Source organism: Xiphophorus couchianus, chromosome 18 (genome assembly GCF_001444195.1).
Source record: "Xiphophorus couchianus chromosome 18, X_couchianus-1.0, whole genome shotgun sequence".
NCBI classification, from domain to species: Eukaryota; Metazoa; Chordata; class Actinopteri; order Cyprinodontiformes; family Poeciliidae; genus Xiphophorus; species Xiphophorus couchianus.
The window spans coordinates 15693660-15716256 of NC_040245.1; the positions used below are offsets into that span (position 1 = coordinate 15693660).

General features: G+C 35.9%; 1 protein-coding gene across 1 annotated transcript in view; it reads right to left on the minus strand.

The window, feature by feature from the left end:
• Positions 1–15724: 15724 nt before the first annotated feature.
• The window catches only part of si (sucrase-isomaltase), a 58638-nt gene continuing 51765 nt past the window's right edge, over positions 15725–22597 (minus strand). The window contains exons 46-48 of the mRNA XM_027999541.1: positions 21131–21180; positions 19226–19396; positions 15725–16064 (exon numbers count right to left, since the gene is read on the minus strand). Coding sequence (XP_027855342.1) covers positions 15990–16064; positions 19226–19396; positions 21131–21180 — 296 coding nt within the window. The 3' untranslated portion in view covers positions 15725–15989. The remainder of the gene's footprint in view (positions 16065–19225; positions 19397–21130; positions 21181–22597) is intronic.

A 22597-nucleotide genomic window follows, 5' to 3' on the forward strand; every position in this document is an offset into this window, starting at 1 on the left:
AGCTTTTCTCAACTAGAAAACCTGACAAGCTGTCAAAAGGATGCCTTGGAGTAAGAAAGTTCTGCACAAAGAAGAGATCAGATTTAAAAAGTTACAGAAAGTGTGTTCTCTTCTGTATGAAAAAAATCTATATCTATATATACACAGCTCTGGAAAAAATTAAAAGACCTGTGAAAAATTATCAGTTCACTTCACTCATTTAACTTCCTTTGAAAAGTACTTCTTTAAAAATGTGCACTGTGGAGACATCTGTGCATGTTGCAATATGTTTTGTATTGAGATGGTATTTTAGGCGTGAGCAGCTTCGGTAGTAGGCCAACTCCATGTTGCACAACGTCCACACAACAATAGTCTTTTCCAGCATTCTCTCAGATTTTTTAAAGCAAAAATTAACCCCAGTGGGCGTGGCATTCATGTCAAATGCTTTCTTTACGGCTATAGTTTGTGCGTTACATTTTTGTAACAGGTTACAGGTTTGTTACAGGTTTGTAACTGAAACCTGTGACAAAGTTTCCCATTGGGAATGTTGTATGAATAAAAAACAAAAACGATTAATATTGTTTAAAATTTTAACACATTAAAATCTAAGTAATTAATTAATCGAAATTAATGTATCAAAGATTTTTATACAGAAAGATGTGTCAATAAAGAGCATGGGACAATTTGCTAATTTTGTTCTGTTCCCAAAGAGTGTTCAGCTTCTTTGTACTTCAAAATAATTACCAGTTTCACTATTTTCCTTTTATAAAGTAGAAAGATTTGCCAGCAGTACAAACAACTGCATATGACAGTAGCAAATGTATAAACAAAATTCATAGTCATACTACACAAAAAAAGCTTTTCTGAGTCACTTTTTGACAAGGCAGTCAAAAGTGTTGCTTTCAGTCACCCTCTCTGTGCTGTTAACAAGGAGGCAGATTCTCACTTAACAAGGAGGTGTTATTTGCCTTTAGCTCTGCCAAATCATCTCCTCCATGATCTCCACACATACACAAAGACCTTGTCAGTCTCAGTGGTTATCAAACTGTCTTCAACAAAAGTAGATAAGCACACCTGCTGTTTGATCATGCAAGTATTGCATCTTTGTTTTTTTTTTATAAAAAAAAGATGCAAATAATAGAACAACCCTATTTATCAAAACGTGTTTTAAATTCAAATTTAATAGGAAAAGCTAATTAAACTGGCTAGATCCTTAAATTTGCTTGTGTAAGCTTAGCAAAATAAGCGAAGCTGCACAAACACATGTGCTATTATTCTCATAAGTGGCTTTCAGTGTAGCTCCCTATGGATTCAGCTTAACTCACATTCATCCTTCTATAGTAGCAAACTGCAAAACAGCCCCCAAATACACACGCAGGAAAGAATGAACACACAAAGACAAACATCAAGGCCTCACTTGCCCCAGTTGAAAAGATGATACCAACAAAGTGTACTTTGTTCTGAGTGACTGCTTTAATCTTTAATACATTTTGGTTGCTGGTGGCAACTGATGTTTAGGCTTTTGGATTACCTCAGACTTGGCTGTTGTCACACTACAGGGGTCAGTTCAATAACTTATCTCCCCTGGGCCGAAATACACAAAGTGCATCAGGATAGACACTGACACGCAAGCAAAAGGACACGCTAGTAGACACACATAATGATCACAGTGATGCACACCCAGAAATGCCTCCCTTCTCAGTAACATTTGCACACAAACACATACGCTTAGAGTTCATCTTCATTCAGCTAAGTGTATCTAATGCATTCCCTTTTCAGTTCACATCAATTAGCCACGCCTGTGTAAATGTTTACCCTGACCTTTCATCATAAAATGGAGAGTAATAGTAAATTAAAAAATATATAAAATAAATAAACAACACACCCTTTCATTCTCTGCGATACATGTCACCATGTCCTGTCTCACAGCTGAGCGTAACGAAATGCTGGCATTTTTCAGCTCCCATGAAACACATTGGTTGTCACACTTTCTTACAGCCTCTTAAAAGATACGTTCGCATTTAAGCATGAATATGTAATTACTTTGTCAGATTAGTTAATTATATGGGATACAAAGTGAAAGTTATATTCTTGCTGCACACTCAACCTCGTCATGTTTGATCTTACAAAAACCAGTGCCTTTCAAAGTTAGAAGGATTCAAGAATTATTTGATAATGAAAATTACGATAAAAGGGATGACGATGAAAGTACATACAGATTAAAGAAGTGAACACAACATGCCGTCACTTGATGCCACTTGTTAAAGAATCAAATATATTGCATGGATGAATTATTAAATAAATAACTCATGTTTTTCGAGGCGTTAAACGTCTGAAAACAGGATTGTCTTTTCCCATTTTACAAAACACTGTAAAATTGGCAAGGCCTATTATAATCTTGTAGCACAAACGTGGAGAAAAAAATGTAAAGCTAATTTTACACAATTTCTATGCAAATTTAAATAGGGCAAACAATTTTCTCAGAATGGTAGATGAGTAGTGAAGATATGAATCAATGAAAAAGGGAAAGAAAAGTCGGCAACACTTTGTTTGAAGAGATGTGCATAAGACTGACATGACACTGTCATGAACATTGCATAAAAAAACAAAACATTACATAAATTTGGTGAATAATGACTCTTTTAATGCAAGGTTGCTAAAACTAAAAGTTGCATCAAAAGTCCATTAAAATGGCCAATGTTGCATTATTTAGTAAATAATGACACTTTTCAAATTACACTTCATGACAACAGTCATAGACATTCATGAAGACTCCTTCATGTTCATAGCAAGTGTTATGTCATGTTTGTGACAGCGTCATGTCAGTTTTATGCACACCCCTTAAATAAAGTGCTAGAGAAAGGTCTGCAGTGGTTAACAAAGCAACAGCCCTATATGTTCACATTCACACCCACAGATGGTTAATAAGCAAATTGACAAAAAGTTTCTCTTAAATTTAAAACTGCCTTAAGCAATTTTTCTAATAGACATCCTCAACTTTTTTTCATTTGCAATCATCTGTCTTGTGCCCATGGTATGAGTTTATGATCATTATAAATGCAAGATCAGGGAAATTCTAAAAAATTGTGAGTTGCATGTTAAATATGAAGTGTGCACTTGAAATTCATTCATAAACAATGATAAGACCAGCGTAATCCAAATATGAATGGTCATTTTAACAATTAAACACACTTTTATTTGCATTAATATTAGATAATTAAAAGAGGTGCGGGAGGCCAGAAAATACATCTGACTGAGGTTTCCTTATAATTCAGTTTTTTTTAATTAAAATGGCTATAAAAAATCTCTTGTAGATTTAATATATTCTGTCTCTCTTGTCACAACAGACACACCCAGAAGATAAACTTCTGTTATTCATTCAGTTTTACTGTAGGATTTATGGTTGATTTAAATCCTGTAACTGTAGGATTTAAATTAACTTAGAAAACAGTTTTACAAGTGTTTTACTTTTACTAATGGAAAAGTACTTGTATTAAAAGTACGTAGTAAAAGTGTGTTTTACTACACTTGGCTTTTAACATAGCATGAGCCTGACACCGTCTGCTTCACTTAGTCTGACTTTTATATATGCTGGTGTTTTCAGGATTCAACATTTTATCTTTGCCCTGTTTTTAATTGTGCAGCACTTTGATCATCGTTGTGTTGTTCAGGACTGTGTAAATAAACATGTTATTGTATGTTACGTTTCGCTACGTTATGGTAAGGCTGAAGGTCTACTAATGTTACACCATCAACCTCCTTTGCTTTAACTGCTTCTCTTAAAATCTGTCAGGTCTTACGGTTACAAACCTGGTTCGAGAGATGTCGGTGTCAGATCCAAAGGAAATGAAACAGTGAAACAAATAATTCCCAAAACTCTAAGTGGGTCCTTATTAGTGCTTGGAGTTCTTCCATTTTGTTTACCAATGATGATGATTATCCTATATGATCAATGAAAGACATGGGTTGAACTCCCTCTTTCTCTGTCTTCTCTTAACTACTGATCTGCATCCATGATTTCACGTCATCTGGGATTTGTTGCTATAGTTAAGGTATTATTTGAGCTAATGGGATGTTAATAATCTGCTCCCTGTTGTTAAAACAAACAAAAGCAAAATAAGAAAAAAGCCACCTTGTTACTTTGGTTGAGAATCATAACAATTGTCCAAAAAGTAAAAACTTAGCAGCTAAAAACCTTCCAGCTGCACAGCACCAGATTCCAGAGGGAATCACTATTTAAAAAAATAAACAAAATAAAGAAATAAAAAAGTTCTTAGCCAGATAATGAGGAAACAAAGTTTTTAAAAAGAATAAACTAAGATGGAAATAACAGGTGTACTCCAACATGCTGCCACCTTGACTGGCACAATTCTAAAATTGTAATTAAGTTACATCCGACTTTCAAACTTTCAAATGTAGTCAGATGTTATTTAGGACCAACTGCAGTTTAAGATCCTCCATATTTTAAATACTGTTCCTTTGAAACCATAATCTAATACTTTTCCAAATGTGATAATTTAAACTTAGAAGCAGGTGGTCATTTTTATCCTAGGTCTTCCAGCTGTGATGCCTTGAATAGTTAACTACACACAGTAGGTAGGCAATGTTGATACATTTCAATAAATGCACATATTTTGGGGTAATAACATTTTATTCAACTAGGTGAATTTATTTAATAAGTATGGAGAATTTTTATCCATTTGCTTCAAAACCTTATATTTCAGTCCTCTTTATAAATGAAAAAAAAAAATCCCCTTAAACAAGGAATTTCCATGCGTTTGATGTCTGTGCTTTTTTCTGTCTGACTTCCACTTCTTGCATCTTCTTTCCATATTAAAAGTCAAGCTATCTGTGTGAGCTGCTCCCAAGGGAAAGTGTGGTTCTTTAACACCCGATGCTTTCAAAGTTAAAAATAGTGCAAACGAAAAGGTTATCCAATTAAAACTAATTGCCAGAAAAGAGAAATGAATGCTCTGTTTGTCCATTATTTATTAATAAATAACACCAACAAGAAGCCCAGGGAGTCTGCTGTTGCATCAGTCAGAGGTAATTCCTGTCCCTCAAACTGTAGCCTCACACTCCTTTTTCAAATCTCTCTTTTGTTTTGTTTTTAGCAGACAAATCATCACCTTAAAATAATTTTTTTTACCTTTTAAGAACAGGTTGAATAAAGTTGGATAATGGGACTTTTGAAAATACTTTCTAGAAAAGCAATTAGATAAAACATCGTCAATAATTAAAGATTAAATATATGGTTAAATTAGTGAAATAAAACAGCTTGTATAGGATCAACTCATTTAATATTAAAGCCAATTTCTGTAAAGAATAGGTCTGTATATCTGTTGGTCGGTCGACAAGTGCTGTTGTGTCAAACATCAAAAGTTTGTAAAAATGTAGAAATATGAAAATCACTTGCAACAGACACGAGGCCAAAACAAGATTGCCCATTCTTTGCCTATTCTACTTACATTTTAATCTTTTTATTAAATGTTTTCCATTGTTCTTGTTCAATATCAAAATGTTATGTTCTCATCTTACCCTGTAACTGCTTCTGTGTCTTCATTTTTTTATGACTGCTCCCCTTCTCTACCCTGATACGATGTATGTTACTCTTCCACATCCTCGTTTTCTTGATTTCTTCTGTTTTCAAATCTCTCCCATCTGTCACTCATCCCTCTATCTGCCTTTTTCTTTTCCCCTTTATTGGTTCATCCACATTCCTCCCTGTCTCAGATGTCTGTTTTTTATGGCTTGTCTCCACACCACCAGGTTGAGATTTACATAGGAAGCCGTAGGAAAGTGAGCGGACAGGCCAAGTCTGCCATTCACCCCGATTTGCTGTCAAGGACTTGACTGATGTCTATTCAAGATGATGGAGCGGGGCTGACATGATCCAAGAGGGCATCTGAAAGGCAAGATATGTGCAAGGTCATGGAGTCATAGGACTTCATGTCTTTATCACTTTGCACCAGACGCCTGCATTTGGCTTGCATGTCCTATAAACAGGTAAAAGGCAGAGTCAAGTAAAAATAGAGAGAAATTGAGAAATACAACTTGTACATGTGCTATTTACAGCATGTTTTATTCATGTCATTTAGAAGCGTGAAAAGGTTGGAAAGTCATGCTTTCAGGAAGATTATACTCTTTCTAGTCCAAGCCTCTTTGAGTAAGAAGCTGGGTTGAAAGTGCTGAATCTAGGAGCATCTGAGAACAGAAAATCACCACATTACAAAAATGGCACCTACCTGATATTAGAGCTGCTATGTACACACTGCACACACAGTATTTTTTAAGAACATGTTGCCACTTCAGCAGCCTTAATAAAGCTGCCAACTTCAACACATGAGTTCTGCTCTCAGCATGTTGGACAGCCCTCACTCAACCTTCTTAAGTGTAGGTGTATGTGTGTGTTTGTAGGGGGGGAGAGGGGGATGCATGGGTGTATGTGTGTGTGCATCACTGTTTGTATAATTGGATTTTTGTGCATATAATAGATCAAGTCATTTTTAAGAAGCTGTGGTAAGACTATGTACTTTGAAACATTGGAAAAACATTCAAACACTTTCAAATATTGTGTGAGAGCTGGCATTATACACTGAATTTAAACATTTGTTTGTTTTTGTATCTATTTATGGTATTATCGATGGTAGTAAACTCTATCAATTCCAGGGCAAAGCAGTTTATTCCCAGTATAACTAGTATATACTGTACTTTGCTGTTTCATGTTCATCTGAAAGAGAAAGTTAAAGGTCATCCTGATGCCAATAAAAGTGCTGAAAATAATTGAGTTAAAAATAGAATAACAGTATCCATAACCTCAACAGTTAATTAAAAACAAACAAACAAACAAAAAAACTTAGTTCAGTGTAGAATTTACCAGTTCAGGTTTGAGCAGTCTAGATTCTGAACTGGGTAAAGCTAATCAAATGTCGTCCATGTGCCTTTAATTTTCTTCTGAACAGAAATCTTCAGTTCTGACTTCCATTTCTCTTGCAGTGCTTTAAACAACATCAGGAGCTTGAACAAAGAGAAACAGTCTAGTCCAACAGAAGCAAAGCAGCTGGTCACTTTTTCTGTAAAACTGTTAAGTTCCAACAAACGTTCCAGTTTTCACTTTTCTAAAATCAAAGGGAATTTAAAGAGAATTGGCAGCTACAACTTTTTTTGTCATTAGTTATCATTGGTCTTGCTGTACTCACAAAGAAGTTTAGGCATTGCCTTGATCTGTGAACTGAAGATAGTTTATATGTTCTCTAACTATTTTTTTTTAAAACCGACTGAAAAGATGATCAAATATGAAAACAGAGCAAACAATGTGGTGATAGTTATTCTTTCTGAGGAAAGAAATTCAAAACAAAATGCTATTGTTTAATTTATGAATAGACAAACCTTGAAAGAACCTTGAAAAAGACATAGTAAGGAGACGAACAAGAGCGAAAAATCTATTCTTTCTTTCAAGCATTTTTTAACTACATGCCAATACATTACAAAAACTGCATAACAGGTACTGGGCCAAAATCCTCTCCCTTTGTTTTCATAAGAATTTCCCCCCAAAATAATTGTAAGCAGACATAATTAAGTGGCATAGTGTTGTTTATTGCTGTGTTTATATGATCATAGTGTTTGCTAACACTGGAAAATGTACATTTTTGAAAAGTAGGTTGATGTTAAATTATTCTGAAATTCAATCTTACTTTGAGCTTCAATTTCTACCAAAGCTATTTTGATAGACTATAGTAGAAATTAGAGCAGAGTGAAAATAAATTTAAGTAAAGGTAATCATAAAGGTGTACTGTGGCCTCCTTACTCCTAATACCAATGTTGACATTGATGGTTGAAGAGAAAAACTTGTACATTAGCAAACTAAAACAAAACACTACAATAACTGCTATTTTTACTTTTGGTAACATTATTAGAGGTGTTAAGGGCTCAACCCTACAGGGCTTTACGAGGGGGAGAGCATTTTCTTTTCATGCCACACATCTCTGAAATGATCCTGTTTATCGCTCACATTCTCCCCCAGTTACATTTTTGTTATTGTGAAAGATTAAAGACAATAGCTCTAAAAATAAGACAGTTCTAATCCACGTTTGCTTTATTTTAGTGACATTGAGTCATGAATAATCTCAGTGCTTTATGAATCAATGAGAGTCTAAAGTAATATAAAATATGGGCGTTTAAGTCATAATTTACCAGCCCTAATATCGTTTGAATCAATGTGATTCATTTCTAATTTTCAATTTCTTTTCACAGAGACCCATCTCTTGTTCTATTTGTCTTCTTATTCTGGCTCCTTTTCCTATCCCCAGCTGTCTCCAGCATTATGCTAACACATCTGAAAGCAGGCTCCTGCTGTGCAAACTAATCCTTCAGTGAAGCTGCACTCCCGTAATGTGTTAGCTCCTAAGATTTCTCCAAGAGTCACACATGTATGTGGTGATGTGATGACAGCAGGCCACAAACTTAAAGCAGAATCACACAGAAACCACAGGCAAGCGTTGCACCATATTGTTTCCAGAGTGCAATATTATTAGTGATAATAACTGTATTATATTACATGTTATTTTTAATAAGAATTTCCATCAGTATACACGTGGAAGAGAAAAGAGTCATAAATCTAACTACAAAACCTCTACTGCCTTTAACAAAATTTTCGCTAAAACAATCCTTTTAGATAGAATTGTATTCTGCATTATAAAGGTCATCATTAGATGCAGAGGAGCCCAATTGATATGTAGGATCCAACACAGGCTCTTGTAATAAAGCTGTTGACAGCTGCCTGTAGGAGTGTGTGCAGGATGAAAGAGGCCTGCTCATTTCATGTGTTCTAAAAGTAGAAGCTGGAAAAAAACCCCTAAAACAACTGCAGATAGAGACCATGGAGGCTAAATGGCAAGGGGGGTTTTCAATCTCAAAGACCATGAAGTGATAACCAAACAAAATGTCAAAATACCAGTAAATAGTAAGCAATTAAAATTGATTATAAAAGATACTACCATCGATAATTGAAAAGAGTAAAGATGCTCTTCAAATTGTTATTTTTAAGAAAATGTAAGTTAAACCTTTTTTTTTTTTTCAAAATGGATATTACATTGTTTAGTATCTTTTGGGAGGTGTTTCTTCATATCCCCGAAAGATGTTTTTCTTATTGGTTTAAATCTGATTGTAAATTAGATTAAATTGGATACGTTTGTGTTCATGTAAAATGTCCTAAGGTTATTATTTTTTGTGATTTAGCACTCTTTAGACAACGTAAATGGAAACTGAATTGAATTTCTTTAAAAGGTAAACAGCATTAGTATGTGATACTGCACGAACATTATGCATGTGAAAACCTAATCAAAAACAGCAACAAGATCAGTGAAAGAACAACGTAGAATACAAAACAAAGAAGAATGAAGACTGCATCTACTTCTGGCACTTTTCTCTATTTTAAAGCAGTCTGGTATCTGGGATAAACATTTTACCATGGAAGCCCTGTTTTTTTTGTTGTTGTTCCTTTGACAACAATCTACTTTAGGTGTCTTTTCTAACAAAGCCGAAATGCAGTATGTTTTCCATTACCTGCCAGTCTAGTATTTGTTTAGCAGTAGTTCTCCACCTTAAGCACTGAATGGATGGGGTTTGCCCTCACACTGTCAATGAGTGTGCTTGACACAGATCAATCTGATGGTCGTTGTGTGAGTGACTTGCTGCTGAATTCACTGGAGACGTCAATATGGTGAAGTTCAACAAATTGCGCAAAACCTGGTTGAAGGTTTGTTTAGGTTTAGAAAGAGACTATTGCATTGCAGTGATATGACTGCTTAAATAAATACAGACTATTTTGTTTGTGTTTTATTCAGCCTGTTTTAGCTTTTTAACAATGCAATAAAACCCAATATATCACTAAACAACAAACAATAACTAAACAAGGACTTTCCTGGATGCAGAAACCTTTTTCTGTAAATATTGCATATCTAGGTCTTGTTGCTGGTGAGTTACTTAAGCTTTTTTCTTTCTCTTATTTTATATTTATTGCACCCATTGCTTTCATTGTTTCAGTTCGAGATTTTATATAATGCAACACTTCTTTCCAACTTTTTTTCTTTCTCTCGGGGAACTGCCTCCTCCACTGTCTTATTCAGCAAAGTGTTTTTCATTTTCATTGTCTCTACAGTCACATTTGTTCTTTCCCGCTCTCTTTCTCTCTCTGTCTCCAAGCAGTGTCTCCTCTTTCCTCTTGATGAGGCCAGCCCCTTCATGGTGATGAGGCAGACAAAGGGTGATTAAAATGGTGTCTTATCTGGTAGCCAAACTGACCTCAATCAGATCTACTCTTGCAAAAGGACATTCCCGTCCACTTCGTGTCCTTCCATCCATCCCCAGCACTCAGTACAGTGTCTGACTCTCATCCACAGTTCTTTATTTTTCCTGACCCACCCCCTCAACATGTCACAGCTCCCCATCTCGCACAGCTCCTTTCTCGCTTCTTGGACCTCTCTCTATTTTCACAATTTGTTCTCTGACATTACCCTAGATTTGTCATCATAGACAGTCTTGTTCTGTGGTGATAATCAGTTACAAAGAAACTGATTCTTTGTGTTTTTAAGTTTGTTTTTATCCTTAGGAGGTTCACATAGACAAAGATATCTTACTGATATAAGATATTTTATTGGCTGATAAGCTCATATTGCAAAGTGTTCATTCCCTATAAAACTTGTTCACGTTCTGGGAAATGATAAATGGTTTGTTAGAGAACATTATTGAAAAAAAAAAATAACACCATGAACATGAAGAAGACACCAAATAGGTGAGGAGTAAAGTTTTGGTGAACATTAGTTCAGGATCGTTTGGCACAAAACGTCCCAAGAACATTTTCTGTGACATTGTGTAACCCATCAAAGATAGTGTAATGGCAAACCTAGCAGGACATCATTTTTATACATTTTGACTTTTGAAATCTGAAATGTGCTACCTTATCTGACCACACAGTGAAAACACACTTTCAATATGTTAAGATCAAAAGTCTTAAAGTCAACAGAATATGATTAAAGTCTTTCAGGACTGGACCAAATATTCTTTTTTCTGTTATTCAAAATATGGTCACCCTAGTTCAGATCAGTCTACAGTATATGTGTTGGAATGGCCCAGTTCTACAAAATGTCTATGCAGAGGGGAAAGAATAGAAAACAAGCAAAAAAGAAACAATCAAAGCAATATTTTAATTTATTTCCAGCTCATAACTATGCAATATTTTATAATGGTGTCATATAAAATCCCAATGAAATATATTCAAGTTTGATACAAATTTGAGAAAAAGGTGTGAATACTTTTACAAAGAACTGTTAGCAATGTCTTTCATGAATGTCAGTCAGGCATAAGTTGTTGCCACTAACCCACAAACTAAATAAAATAAATAAAATAAAATAAAATTTTCCCATTTTCTTTATGTGAGCCAAATGTGTTACATATTTCAATCACTAAATTTTATGAGCCCGAGTGCACACTAAATTATGTATATGTGTCATTTATCAGGGATGATTCTAATCTACAGTGAATCAAAGAGGTAGATACTTTAGTAAATGTTTTTCTAAGAGCAAAATAATACAAAACCGAGGAAAGGCAACCCTAAAATAGCCAAAGTAAACAGAACATCTTTACCTCCCTCTGTGTATGTAATGAGTGGAGATTACTCATTTGTTTATTGGATCTTTTTTTATCCCTTTTTTTTAGCTGATGGCAACAGGGAGCAGCTGCCACATATTTTTCTTATGTTTAGATGAGGCAAGCTTAGAAACAAACAGTTTTTCAGAAGTTTGGCCCTAGATGTAATTAACTTCCAATAACCCTACCGCGCTTACAGCCTAAACACTCACCTTACATCCTTGAAAATAGCAGCAAGTGAACTTAATTTAGGCTTTCAGGTGATCATGCATGCAAGGTTATTTGTGACATTATGCATACGGTCTGGGGTATTGAAATACTTAGTCACCAGAGGCATTTGACCAGCTCTGCTGAATCGGAAGTGATGCAATCAGTGTGGCCCCATTTTCAGTGATATTTAAACCCTTTTCTGCATGGATGGTCCAGCCAATTGGTGAATCTTTGTTCTGTGCATGCCCTGTTTCTGGTTTAATGCGTGAAGAATGTTGGTAAATGTGAGTGTGTGGGTGTGCCGCTTTGGCCTTTGATGAGATTTGTGAATTTGTGAGCGTGTGGCCATCCTTTGGTGCTTAATCCACAATCCATTGAAGGAAATGCATTTTTCTCATCAGTGCTCTATCCAAAGAAGGAATCTTTCTCAATTTGCACTGACTCGTAAGTAACCTTGCAACTTCACTCCACTTTTACTGCCCATTAACAGTGACTTTGTTCCTTTTGTAACTTTAACTGGTGAAGAAGAGCGAACTGCATCATCCATGTGTTTCGAGTTATATTCAAAGAAACCACAGATGGATTGCTTTAAAGTTAATGCCAGTTTTAAAGAGGAATAAAATGCTGTCATGCTGTTGTGATGTGTAATGTTTGTTGTTTTGTATGATCCATCCATCCATCCATATATATATATATCAGCAGTGAGTGGCTGAGATATTTATTCTTTTCCTTGTGTTTAATGATGATGATTGAATTTTTCTGCCTGTTGCTTCTGTTTTTTCATTCTATATTCTGTTATTGTTTAATAGCAACTTGACTTTTTTCTATTAGTCAGAAGATTTGCTCAAATACAGTTGATCTCCTTTATGTCTCAGTCTGCTGTACAAGGGAACAACATTTGAAAATGTGCAAAAACAAAAAAAAACATATGTCTTTGTCAGATTAAATTACATTTAATACTATTAGTTTGACACAAAGGTTGATTTAGGCAGACAGAAGTATTATATAATCATGACACTTTGTGAGTGTGCTCTGAAAGGAGCCTCATGGCTATCAAGTGATCCACGACAAGCTGATCTGTATTGTGACACAAGAGTGAGGGGAAAAAGCTGATAAAGGCATCACATTTGGAACATTTGTCATACGATGTCATCTAGTACACTGCTTATATAACAGAAAATAAATAAGAATGTCTTCCCTTGAAAGTGTCATGTCATGCAATGCCAAACATTAAGCAGCCTGCTGTGCAGTCTGTGGGCATGTCTTCCTTTGCAGAAATGCATACGAGCCATAATGGAGAAAAGCACAATCAAAATAGAATTGAATTCCTTTTTCATTTCAAAACCTCTTACTTTAGCTCAGATTTGGTGATTTTCATTTGGCTGCAGTTTTTAATAACATTCAGGACATACGATCATAATAATATTCAACTTGAATTGCTTACAAGAAAGACTTTTCTACAGGTTCCAATATATGAAACAATACAACTTTTTTAACTGGAATGGTCTTGGGTAGAATGCAACTTACTATCACTTCACTGATTTTCTCGGCAGCTGTAGGACAACTTAGGCAACCTATATTTCAAAATCTGCACCTCTTGTGTTTGACAAGTAGGAGGATGAGTATCCCACAGTAAAGGCAAATTATATGAACCACAATTTGTGAACTTAGGTAGTTTTGTTTCATCTATAAGAATTTTGAAGACAGAGCTTTAAGTTGATCTTTTCTCTCTCTCTCTTTTTATTTTAGTTACATTCAGCTAAAGTATGAAAGTACATTCTGTTGTTACTTGGATTACCATCTTGAATTTGAGGCTGTCTAAAGTCCAGAAAGAAGTCAAATGGCCCTCTTTGATATTTAAATGTCTGATCAGTCCGAAACAAAATACTAAATACTGATGGGAGAAATTTGCAAATCAAGGTCAGATTTTGCAAATCAAATACAAAACCCCATAATTCAGTGTGAAATCCACTGCATATTTAGCATTATTAACATTATTACATTTTGTCTTGTACAAAATGAGATTCCATAATGAATGTTTCTATTCTGAAGTTTCCTTTTCATGATACCTTTCAGAATAGTCAAAAGAATTTCATGTGCTTCCAGACTCCATAGGTACCACTTATGCCTCTATAGCATTTTTAGAGACACCCTCATGAAACAAATACATTTAACAGGCATCAGTTACAGGTTGTAATGCAAGATAGGGCCTGCAGTGGGAATTAGTACATGGCGGTTTGAGTGAGTGAGTGGCACATTAGCGAGGATAACCAGAGTATTTAACAGGTGAAATTGCTCATGACAAACAGATTGTTAGAGTGTTTGACTTGGGGCGCGTAGGTTGGTGGGAATGTGAGAGCCTGTAAAATTATGAATAGGAATCTGGGGACTAGTCCAGGTATGAGGCAATGTTACTGTCAAAATAATGTCTTGAGCATGACAGAAGCAGCACACTTTAGTATTACACATTTTGCATTTGCATTTGGTTTGTACTTTATGGAAATTTAACTGTTAGGCGAGTCTGAAAAGGAGACATATGTTAGAAGAGAAGTCATTATTTTCAATATGTAAGTTGTCACTGGAAAATCTGTGTCTGAATTACTGGGTAAATAGTTGCAAGTGCAATCTCACATAAGCAAATGCTTTTATTACAGAAGTAATGGCTGAAGCATCAACCAGCATGCAGATGAACCATTTGTGCCTTCATTATCTTTCAGTTTTGGTAACCACTTCACTGTGACAATAATTTAGCAAAACTTCCCTAAGTTCTAACAAAAGACACAAAGCACAATGACATTCAATAACTGATTCACATAAATATATAAAAGCATACCAGAAACATATTTAGAACACACGTTCCATCCCACACACCTGTCATGTCTGACAACCTTCAGTTGTCAGTATTTTTCACTATCGCTTTCATGTTGCTTTATGTTTTTGTTTCGTTCTTCATCTGTGACACACTTGCATCTTGCAGTCATTCTGGTAACAAAGACGCATTTTTACTGCAACTCATTTAAAACCATATTGTCTGGCAAGACAGTCTCCATAAAAATGTCTCTAAAAATGTATTGATCCAAAAAAGTAAGACATAAATTAGCTATTGTGTAAAAAGTTTTGGACCTCATCATTTGTGCAGAGAATAAAGACATGTACAGAAGCATATTAAAAAGCAGTAGAAGCTATTTGAGCATCTATTTACTTTTTTAATATGTTACTGCAAGATGAAAAGTTCTTGCGAGGGCTAAATGTTTTCTTTTTTTAACTTAAAAAAATGTTTTAAAAGTAAAAGTTTGGAGCATATATAGTTACAGTTACATAGCAGTGGTATTAGAAGACAACGTGGCTTTCTTTTAATGTCAGATATAAGATTCAGAGACAGTTTTGTCTGGACTGCAAAGCATTTTCTAATTTACTATGTGGTTAGATTTAGACATTTTATTTCTGTGATTGGCTGATTAGCTAAGGTTTACATAATAAACCTTCTGAATATTTGAGAAGACACAAGCAAATCACTGCTAAAGTGAGCATTATTTGTACTAATCTACATGTTACAGGCTGTTTTGTTTGTTTGATTTATCAGAATTTACCAAAATGTATATACAAATAGGGTACTTTAAGTTTTTCATAATTGCATATTCAGAGGACCTGTTAATTACAAACAGTTACATAATTAATACTGGTAATAAAAGCAATACTCTGTAAATTAAAAAAAGTATTTCACTCAATAGTATGCTCTGCATGTAACAGTGTAACAAATGCAAATGATCTTTATAAGACATCCATCCATCCATCCATCCATCCATCCATCCATCTTCCTGACATTGTCATAAAAGACAAAGATCATTTTGTTGGAGCCATTTTGACTGTATGAATATCAAAAACATACTTTTCAGTTCAACATAGACAAATCATTTTTATTAATATTACACTATTAAGGAAAAAAGACAAAAAAACATTACAGTTTGTACATTATTAAAAGTTTCAGTCATCACATATTTTCTTACGTTTCTAAGCATTTCATTTTAAGGCACATTAATGAAAAAAAAACATTTTGTTAAAAAAAAAGGCACAAATACAATAAATTAAGGCTTGATGTTAAAATCTGGTTAATTGGATAAATCATTAAATAGCAAAAAATGTGATGATTGCTCTCAGCCGGTCTTCCATGTTATACTGAAAGTATAGTGCAGAGGAACAGCCTGCGATGTAGCATCAATAGTCAGCTCCTATAGAGAAAGAAAGAGAAGAATGAATGAGCCATAGGACGCTGTGCTGTATGTGTAAAAACAACAATTTCAAAATACAACCATTTGCATGATTTTCTATCTCCATGGCGATGCATAATAAGCGTGCAGACATGTGTCTAAGACTTGCTCCTTATTTTGTGTGAACTACTTCATTCAAACAAATGAATGCACGTGCTATAACAGATACATGCTTAGAAACTGCTTGGTTGGTAATATCAGTCCTAATGTAAAGTACAGCAAGCCAGTTTTCTGCATGATTGTAGCTGCCTTGTTTTATACGGGGCAGAAATGACTCTCCTACCTCACTGTACCTCGATGACACCGCCATCTGCTTACTGATTCATTTACCGATGTTCAAGTTATCACCCAATCAGGCTATGATTACAGGTAAGAGATTGTTTCATACTGAAAAACTAGTTGTTATTGCCATTAATAACTGTGTCATCTTTACTCCATTTCTCTCATTTCCCTCTGCCCATTCATTCTCCATATGAATCCTTTTCAGCGTGTTTTTCTCACTCTTTAGATGGGATATATTTCTGCCGTTTCTTTATTCAGAGTCAATCTTTCCATCTCCATCACAGGTGCAACCCAACAACAGAAGTCCTGACTTTCTTTATATGCAATTCTCGACCTCTTGACTTACTTCGCTGTCTAACTTCTCAAGTGTCAGATCAAATCTGAAGATTGGAGGCTTTTTCACCTCTGATTATTTAAGGATTTGCACTGGGTATCATTTTTATGCTCTTAAGAAGAAAACCGAGTACAGGTACACAACCTCAACAGAAGTATTTCACAGCAGCCAAAAGTGAGAAGTAATACACTATCTCCTGTCATCTTTTATTTTATTTTTGAGCCAGTTCTTCATATTGCATGTGTCACTGCACTGTCCACCTTTGCATTGCCTGGTCTTTACTTTCAAATCCCTTTCTGTTTATTTTTCTATCTTGGACTATTGTTGCCAGTATACCTTTGAGTTATTTTGGGCTTTCTATCACCTAAAGCCCTGATGTGCTCAGCAACAATCCCACTGAAGTGTCCCCAAGTTGAACCCCAAATTCGTTCCAGTTCTGGCATGTGGACCATGACCCTTTTGCTTCAAACAGGACCACTGAGTAGGTTCATTCAAAATCAGTCTGTGAAGTAACTTTGATGTGAAGAAGAAAAACTGTGCAAATGTTGCGTTGCAGAGCGACTACTAAAAATCAAACTAACCTGAACCGTAAGTCATGTTGGATATTTGTAAAATTTTATGAAATGAGTTTGAAATGAGCTCATGAGTTTCCGAAACATTTATTTCTGTCCAATCAACAGCTGATATGACACTGTGGCAAAAATTAAAAATACAAGCAGTTTTAAAAACTCTGTCCTACGTCAAGTTCTGTGTTCATCAAAAAATGAAGACAGAACAATAGTGTCACAGAGAACACAGCATTAATTACAGCTATTAGACAACAGAATGCTACACAGCAGGATATGGGCTGCGAACCTTGCTTTGCTGGGCATTTTAAGCTGACTAGAAAATGCTCAGTCAACTCAAACATGTGTGTGTGCTTGTCTACTAACATGTGTGCTGGAATGTAAAAAAAAGCCGGATGAGGTATGACAGTGATGCACAAGCAGCTGCAGATGTCAGACTCTGATTAATTTGCTTAGGCAAGGGTTATTAGAGCAGAAAGCTCTCTAAATTCACATGCAAAATCACTAAAAAAATATGTTTATGCATACAAGTGAAACTTGAAACTTAACTGAATTTATTTTTTTTATTATATTTATTTTAGACAAGTCATTTCACCAGAAATGAACGTGGCATTTTGAATGAACGTGGCATTTTGAGTGTAAGATTTAAGAGAAATAATGCATATAAAAGATTATATTAATTCCCTTCTCACTCTGAGCTCGGGTCCTCTACCATTTCTGGACTGATGTTGTTCCTGGGATCTGTTGTAGCCATTGGTGAAGCCACTGTGGTCTTCACCTTCCAGGTTCCTCTCCAGTTCTTCCCTGAGGCCCTGGTATTTCTCTAGTTTCTCGTGCTCCTTGCGGCCAGGATGAGGGCCAGGATGAGGGCCTCTGTGCTGTCCTTGAGTCCAGCTTTTTACTGATATCAGCCACTTGGGTTATTTGCCCCCATGTATTTCAAGCCCCTGTTGTTCCCTGAGCACATTGTCTGTTGAGGCTTTGTCCCTGATGTATGTCTTAGTTGTTTCGTCCTGGACTGTGGTTCTCACTCACTAGTCCTCTGCCTCCTTCCTTGCGGCTCGTGTACAGTCTCAGTCTCAGTCTTATACATTTATACATTTGGGATGGAATCTTTGTGATCAGCCGACCCCTCTTTGTGATCAGCCGAACGACACATATATACTGTATATATTATGCTCAATGGGGCCGTGTATCCCCTGACTGGGTGGGGACTTGTAGTTAAGTCCCCACAGTTCTGACATCCAGGTTCCTCCTTTTTGCCGTAGCATTTGTGTTGTATCTCGTCAATCTCAAGTTGTGATAGCAGTTGCCGTTTGCGGATGTTGGAACACTGAGCTACTAGTTGTTTAGTGCTTAGTGTTGACTGGGGATGTCGAAGTAACCATTCTTTCACCAGTCTTTGCATGTAACCTCTCTGATTAGGGTTACTTGAGTAGTAGCATTCCAACAGATCCACATTTTCATCTCTCGCCCATTTCCGTCTTGTTCCAGTAGCCCATTTGTCATCAAGGTGCTCTGGTTCCCCAACACCTGACGCAGACCTTGTTTGGCCGGGCGACGTCTGAGCCGGCATGTTATGCATTTTTGTGTCTCTCATGGTATGAGGTAGGCAGTAGCTTGAAGGGTCTTGCCTAAGGACCCAGACTGGATTCGAACCCTGCCCTCTCGGGTGATATACCGATGCCTTATCTATTGAGCTATCCAGCCAGCTTTATATATATATATATATATATATATATATATATATATATATATATATATATATGCATATAGAAGCGCCTGAAGAGAGCCTCCTTTGCCAACACTAAACTGTAATTTATTGTTTCTTTTTCCCCAATCTGCCTTTCAGTTCTATACAATTTTTGTTCCTCTTATTTAAAAACAGAAAACAATCAAAACACCATCATAAACAATGAGAATTTGGAAACACTTCTGACCTCAGTGTTGGTGTCATGCTCTACATTTAGCGAATGCGTCCCGCCATCCTTGTCTGTCAGCGTCGCCCCGGTGATCTGGACAGTGCCTGCCCCCCAAACCCTCACCACTCCCAGGTTCAGATGATCAGCAGGGTCTAGAGCGTTGTGAACAACCTTACTAGACAACGTTTTCTGGAGAAACAAAGAAAGAAACAGATAATTAGTAATTATTAAATGCAATACAAAATATTACCTATTTAAATTAGGTTGTTTATCTGATAAAATACATTATGTGGCACTTTTTTAACAGTGTACTAAGAATTACTTTCTTTTCCACACATCGATTTGCCTGCATGCATGCAGTTCTATAACCATCTTATCTCAATTTATTTTTAAAAGCAATTAACTCTATATTAGTTATTTTATCCCAAACAGTTTCACAAGCCTGCATATTACACCATTTTTCGATAGATTGATGTTGGCATGACAGATTTTGGCCCCAGGAACCATTTATCATTTACTTCATTCAGGTAACTCCATTTCCTTCCAGTTGGCAATTAGCAGATTGAAGAAATAAAATAACCATGACTCCCACAGCACAGAATGACAAAGAGGTGAATGGCCAGTCTTCATGTTGACCTTTTCCAAAAACTTGGAAAGACTAAAGCGTTATCCTCGAGTTACACGGCCAGATCCCCTCACCTACCCATTCAAATAACAATAAATGTTCACAAAGCCCATCCAAAATGGACAATGATCTGCTTATCTGACTGCATCACCCAACTTATCCTCATCTTTTCACATCTGTTTTCTTCACGCCTACATACACAAGCATTCACACAGGCACACTTTCTTTTTTCTTCGATCGGCTGCCAGATAATGTTTCTGTTTTTATCGCCATGTAAAATTGCTTTGGACTGAACCTGAGGACAGCCACAGATGTTTGGCCACGCTAACTGTAACATTGTATACTGCAGAAGTGCGCACACATGTATGCATTGTTATTGTGCAATGAATGTGTGCTTGTGTGTGCCTGTGATTGTTTGGCAGGAAAACAAAATAAAACAACAAATGGAGCAGTGATAGTCCTATTAGTCCCAACAACTAGGAAGCTACTGACATATTTGACTCAAACCGAGGTCTAGTCAATATTTTCTTAGCCACAAGTCTTTAAGTAGGCACACATATTAACAGAAATATGTTTTTATAAATCAACAATTTTTTGGATGTAAACAGGAGGTTTGCATCCACCTTGTATCTGTTTTTTTTTCATAAATTGATTATCCTGTCATAATTCCACTTAAAAACATAATAAAGATGATTTGGTTAGGGTGCATAGTGTATTGTTTCCCTTAAAAGCTCATAGTGTATCTGTTCTAAAGGACAGTAAATATACTCTGAGACTATGTCCTTGCAAAGTCAAGTACATTTTTTAAAGCATCTTTCTCCTCTCTGTTTTGGTCCTCTGTCCACACTGAAACATATTTTATTCTCCCTGGACAATAGAGCTATTTGAAAAGAGGCTGTTTAAAGAAAAAGGCCAGCTTGATGTGGCTTGTTTTAGTAAAAAATGAAACCCTAGTCTGTCATTGGGATGATGCAGTGGGTATTTTATTCTCCTTTAGTAAACTGTCGAGGACAAAAAACAACCTTGACAACTTTTTAAGGTTATTGTATAAACCACTGGCCTAAGAGAAACGTATAATTGAAAATTAGCTAATTTTTTAATATTTCTAGTCATATTTCGGCAAATGACATACCTCCAAACTGAACTCAATGTTTTGTAACAAAGCGTTGCCAAATAATGTCACATTTTTAGTCATCCACAAAATCTATTCATAAGGATGCATGGTGTTTAGATAATCGGTGACAGAAAAACAGAAGAAGATTATGGACATGTGAAATTTAGTTGGCCCTTGAACTCACCTCTTCTGCCGTAAGGGAGGTTAGGAGATATTGGTTTTTTCCAACTGTGTCTGTTGGGGAAAAAAATGAGAAAGTTAAGTACAGAGCAGAGACCCAGGGTAAAAACTGCCTTAGTCCCACCCTTGCTACTTCATTGGTTAGAGTGACAGTCAGTCACACAGTGCAATCAGCCAATCACTGCACCTGAAGTAGGTTTTTCAGGCCTGCTCCAGCTTTCCCAATCAGCTGTGAGAGGGAGAGCTGGAGAAAAAGGAGCTGCAGGTTTGTGCTGTCAAACAATTGGTTCTTTCTTTGTTTGTATGCACTTTGTTTAAAAAACTCACAATATAAACCATGTAGATCTGAATATCCAGTGAGCTTGGAGCCCTGAAGCTGCCATGCACTGATCTTTAAAAGGAATTGGTGAGTAGTGAACATGAATGTTTTGTTTGGTTGACATATTGATGGTGATAGCCAAATTGTGTAATCATCAAACACACAATCTAACTTTTAAATGCAACATATGTGTTTAAGATGATGTGATAAATGTTAAATATCTTTATCTTAAATAATTGATTGTAGATATAATTGCATTTATTTATGTATAATTGTATTTATTTATGTGTACAACGGAAACGAGTCTAGTTAACTAGCAAGCTGGTAATTGACTGGTCCTGTTTATTTTAATACAGGCCAGGTGATTTCCCCTTTTTGGGGTTAAAGGATGGCGAGCTTCTAAGATCTGGCTGGAGCCAGGAGAACCGAATTTCACTCCATACTGGTCTGGTAGGAGTTTGATGGTCCATGAACTTTCCCCTCCTTCTCATTACACAGACACACTACCCATTATTCACCTTTTTCATCAGAGCTGAATTGCGCTTGGACATTTTCCCTTAAAGTTTCTGGATAAACAAACTATGGACTTTTAAATGTGTGTCGGTCAGACACTGTGTTGACCAAGCGGGGAAAAGTGAAGGACTCTGTGCACATTAGAACATCAACTGCAGTATTGTGTATATATTTATTATATTTTGGTTTCCATGTATGTTTTGTGTTTTGTATTGTTTATTTAATTTTCTTCTTTAAAAAAATACATAGTATTGAAAACGGTTACTCTCTTGTATTGTTTTATTGATTTCTGACGACAGCTCCAGCAGACGAATTTAGTTTTCTGATGTCAGAAGCTATCTAGTCCTTCAGTGCATTAAGTACTGCTTCATTATAAACATCAAATAGTGCTACACATGGAGTTTAAATTAGTGTGTAACTTCAGAATGAATGTCATGGAGAGATTCAGAACAAGTAGTGAACTTATACAGTGATTGAATATTTGAGTAAAACGGTACTGGCTCAGTGGTAACCCCAAGTTGATTTCAGGCTGAGTTAAGTTAGAAAATGACAGACTTCTATCAACAAATTAAGTTAATTAGAAGTACAGCTGCCTAACTGGATGAAACTGAGTATTTAGCTGGCTCTGTAAGTATGTAA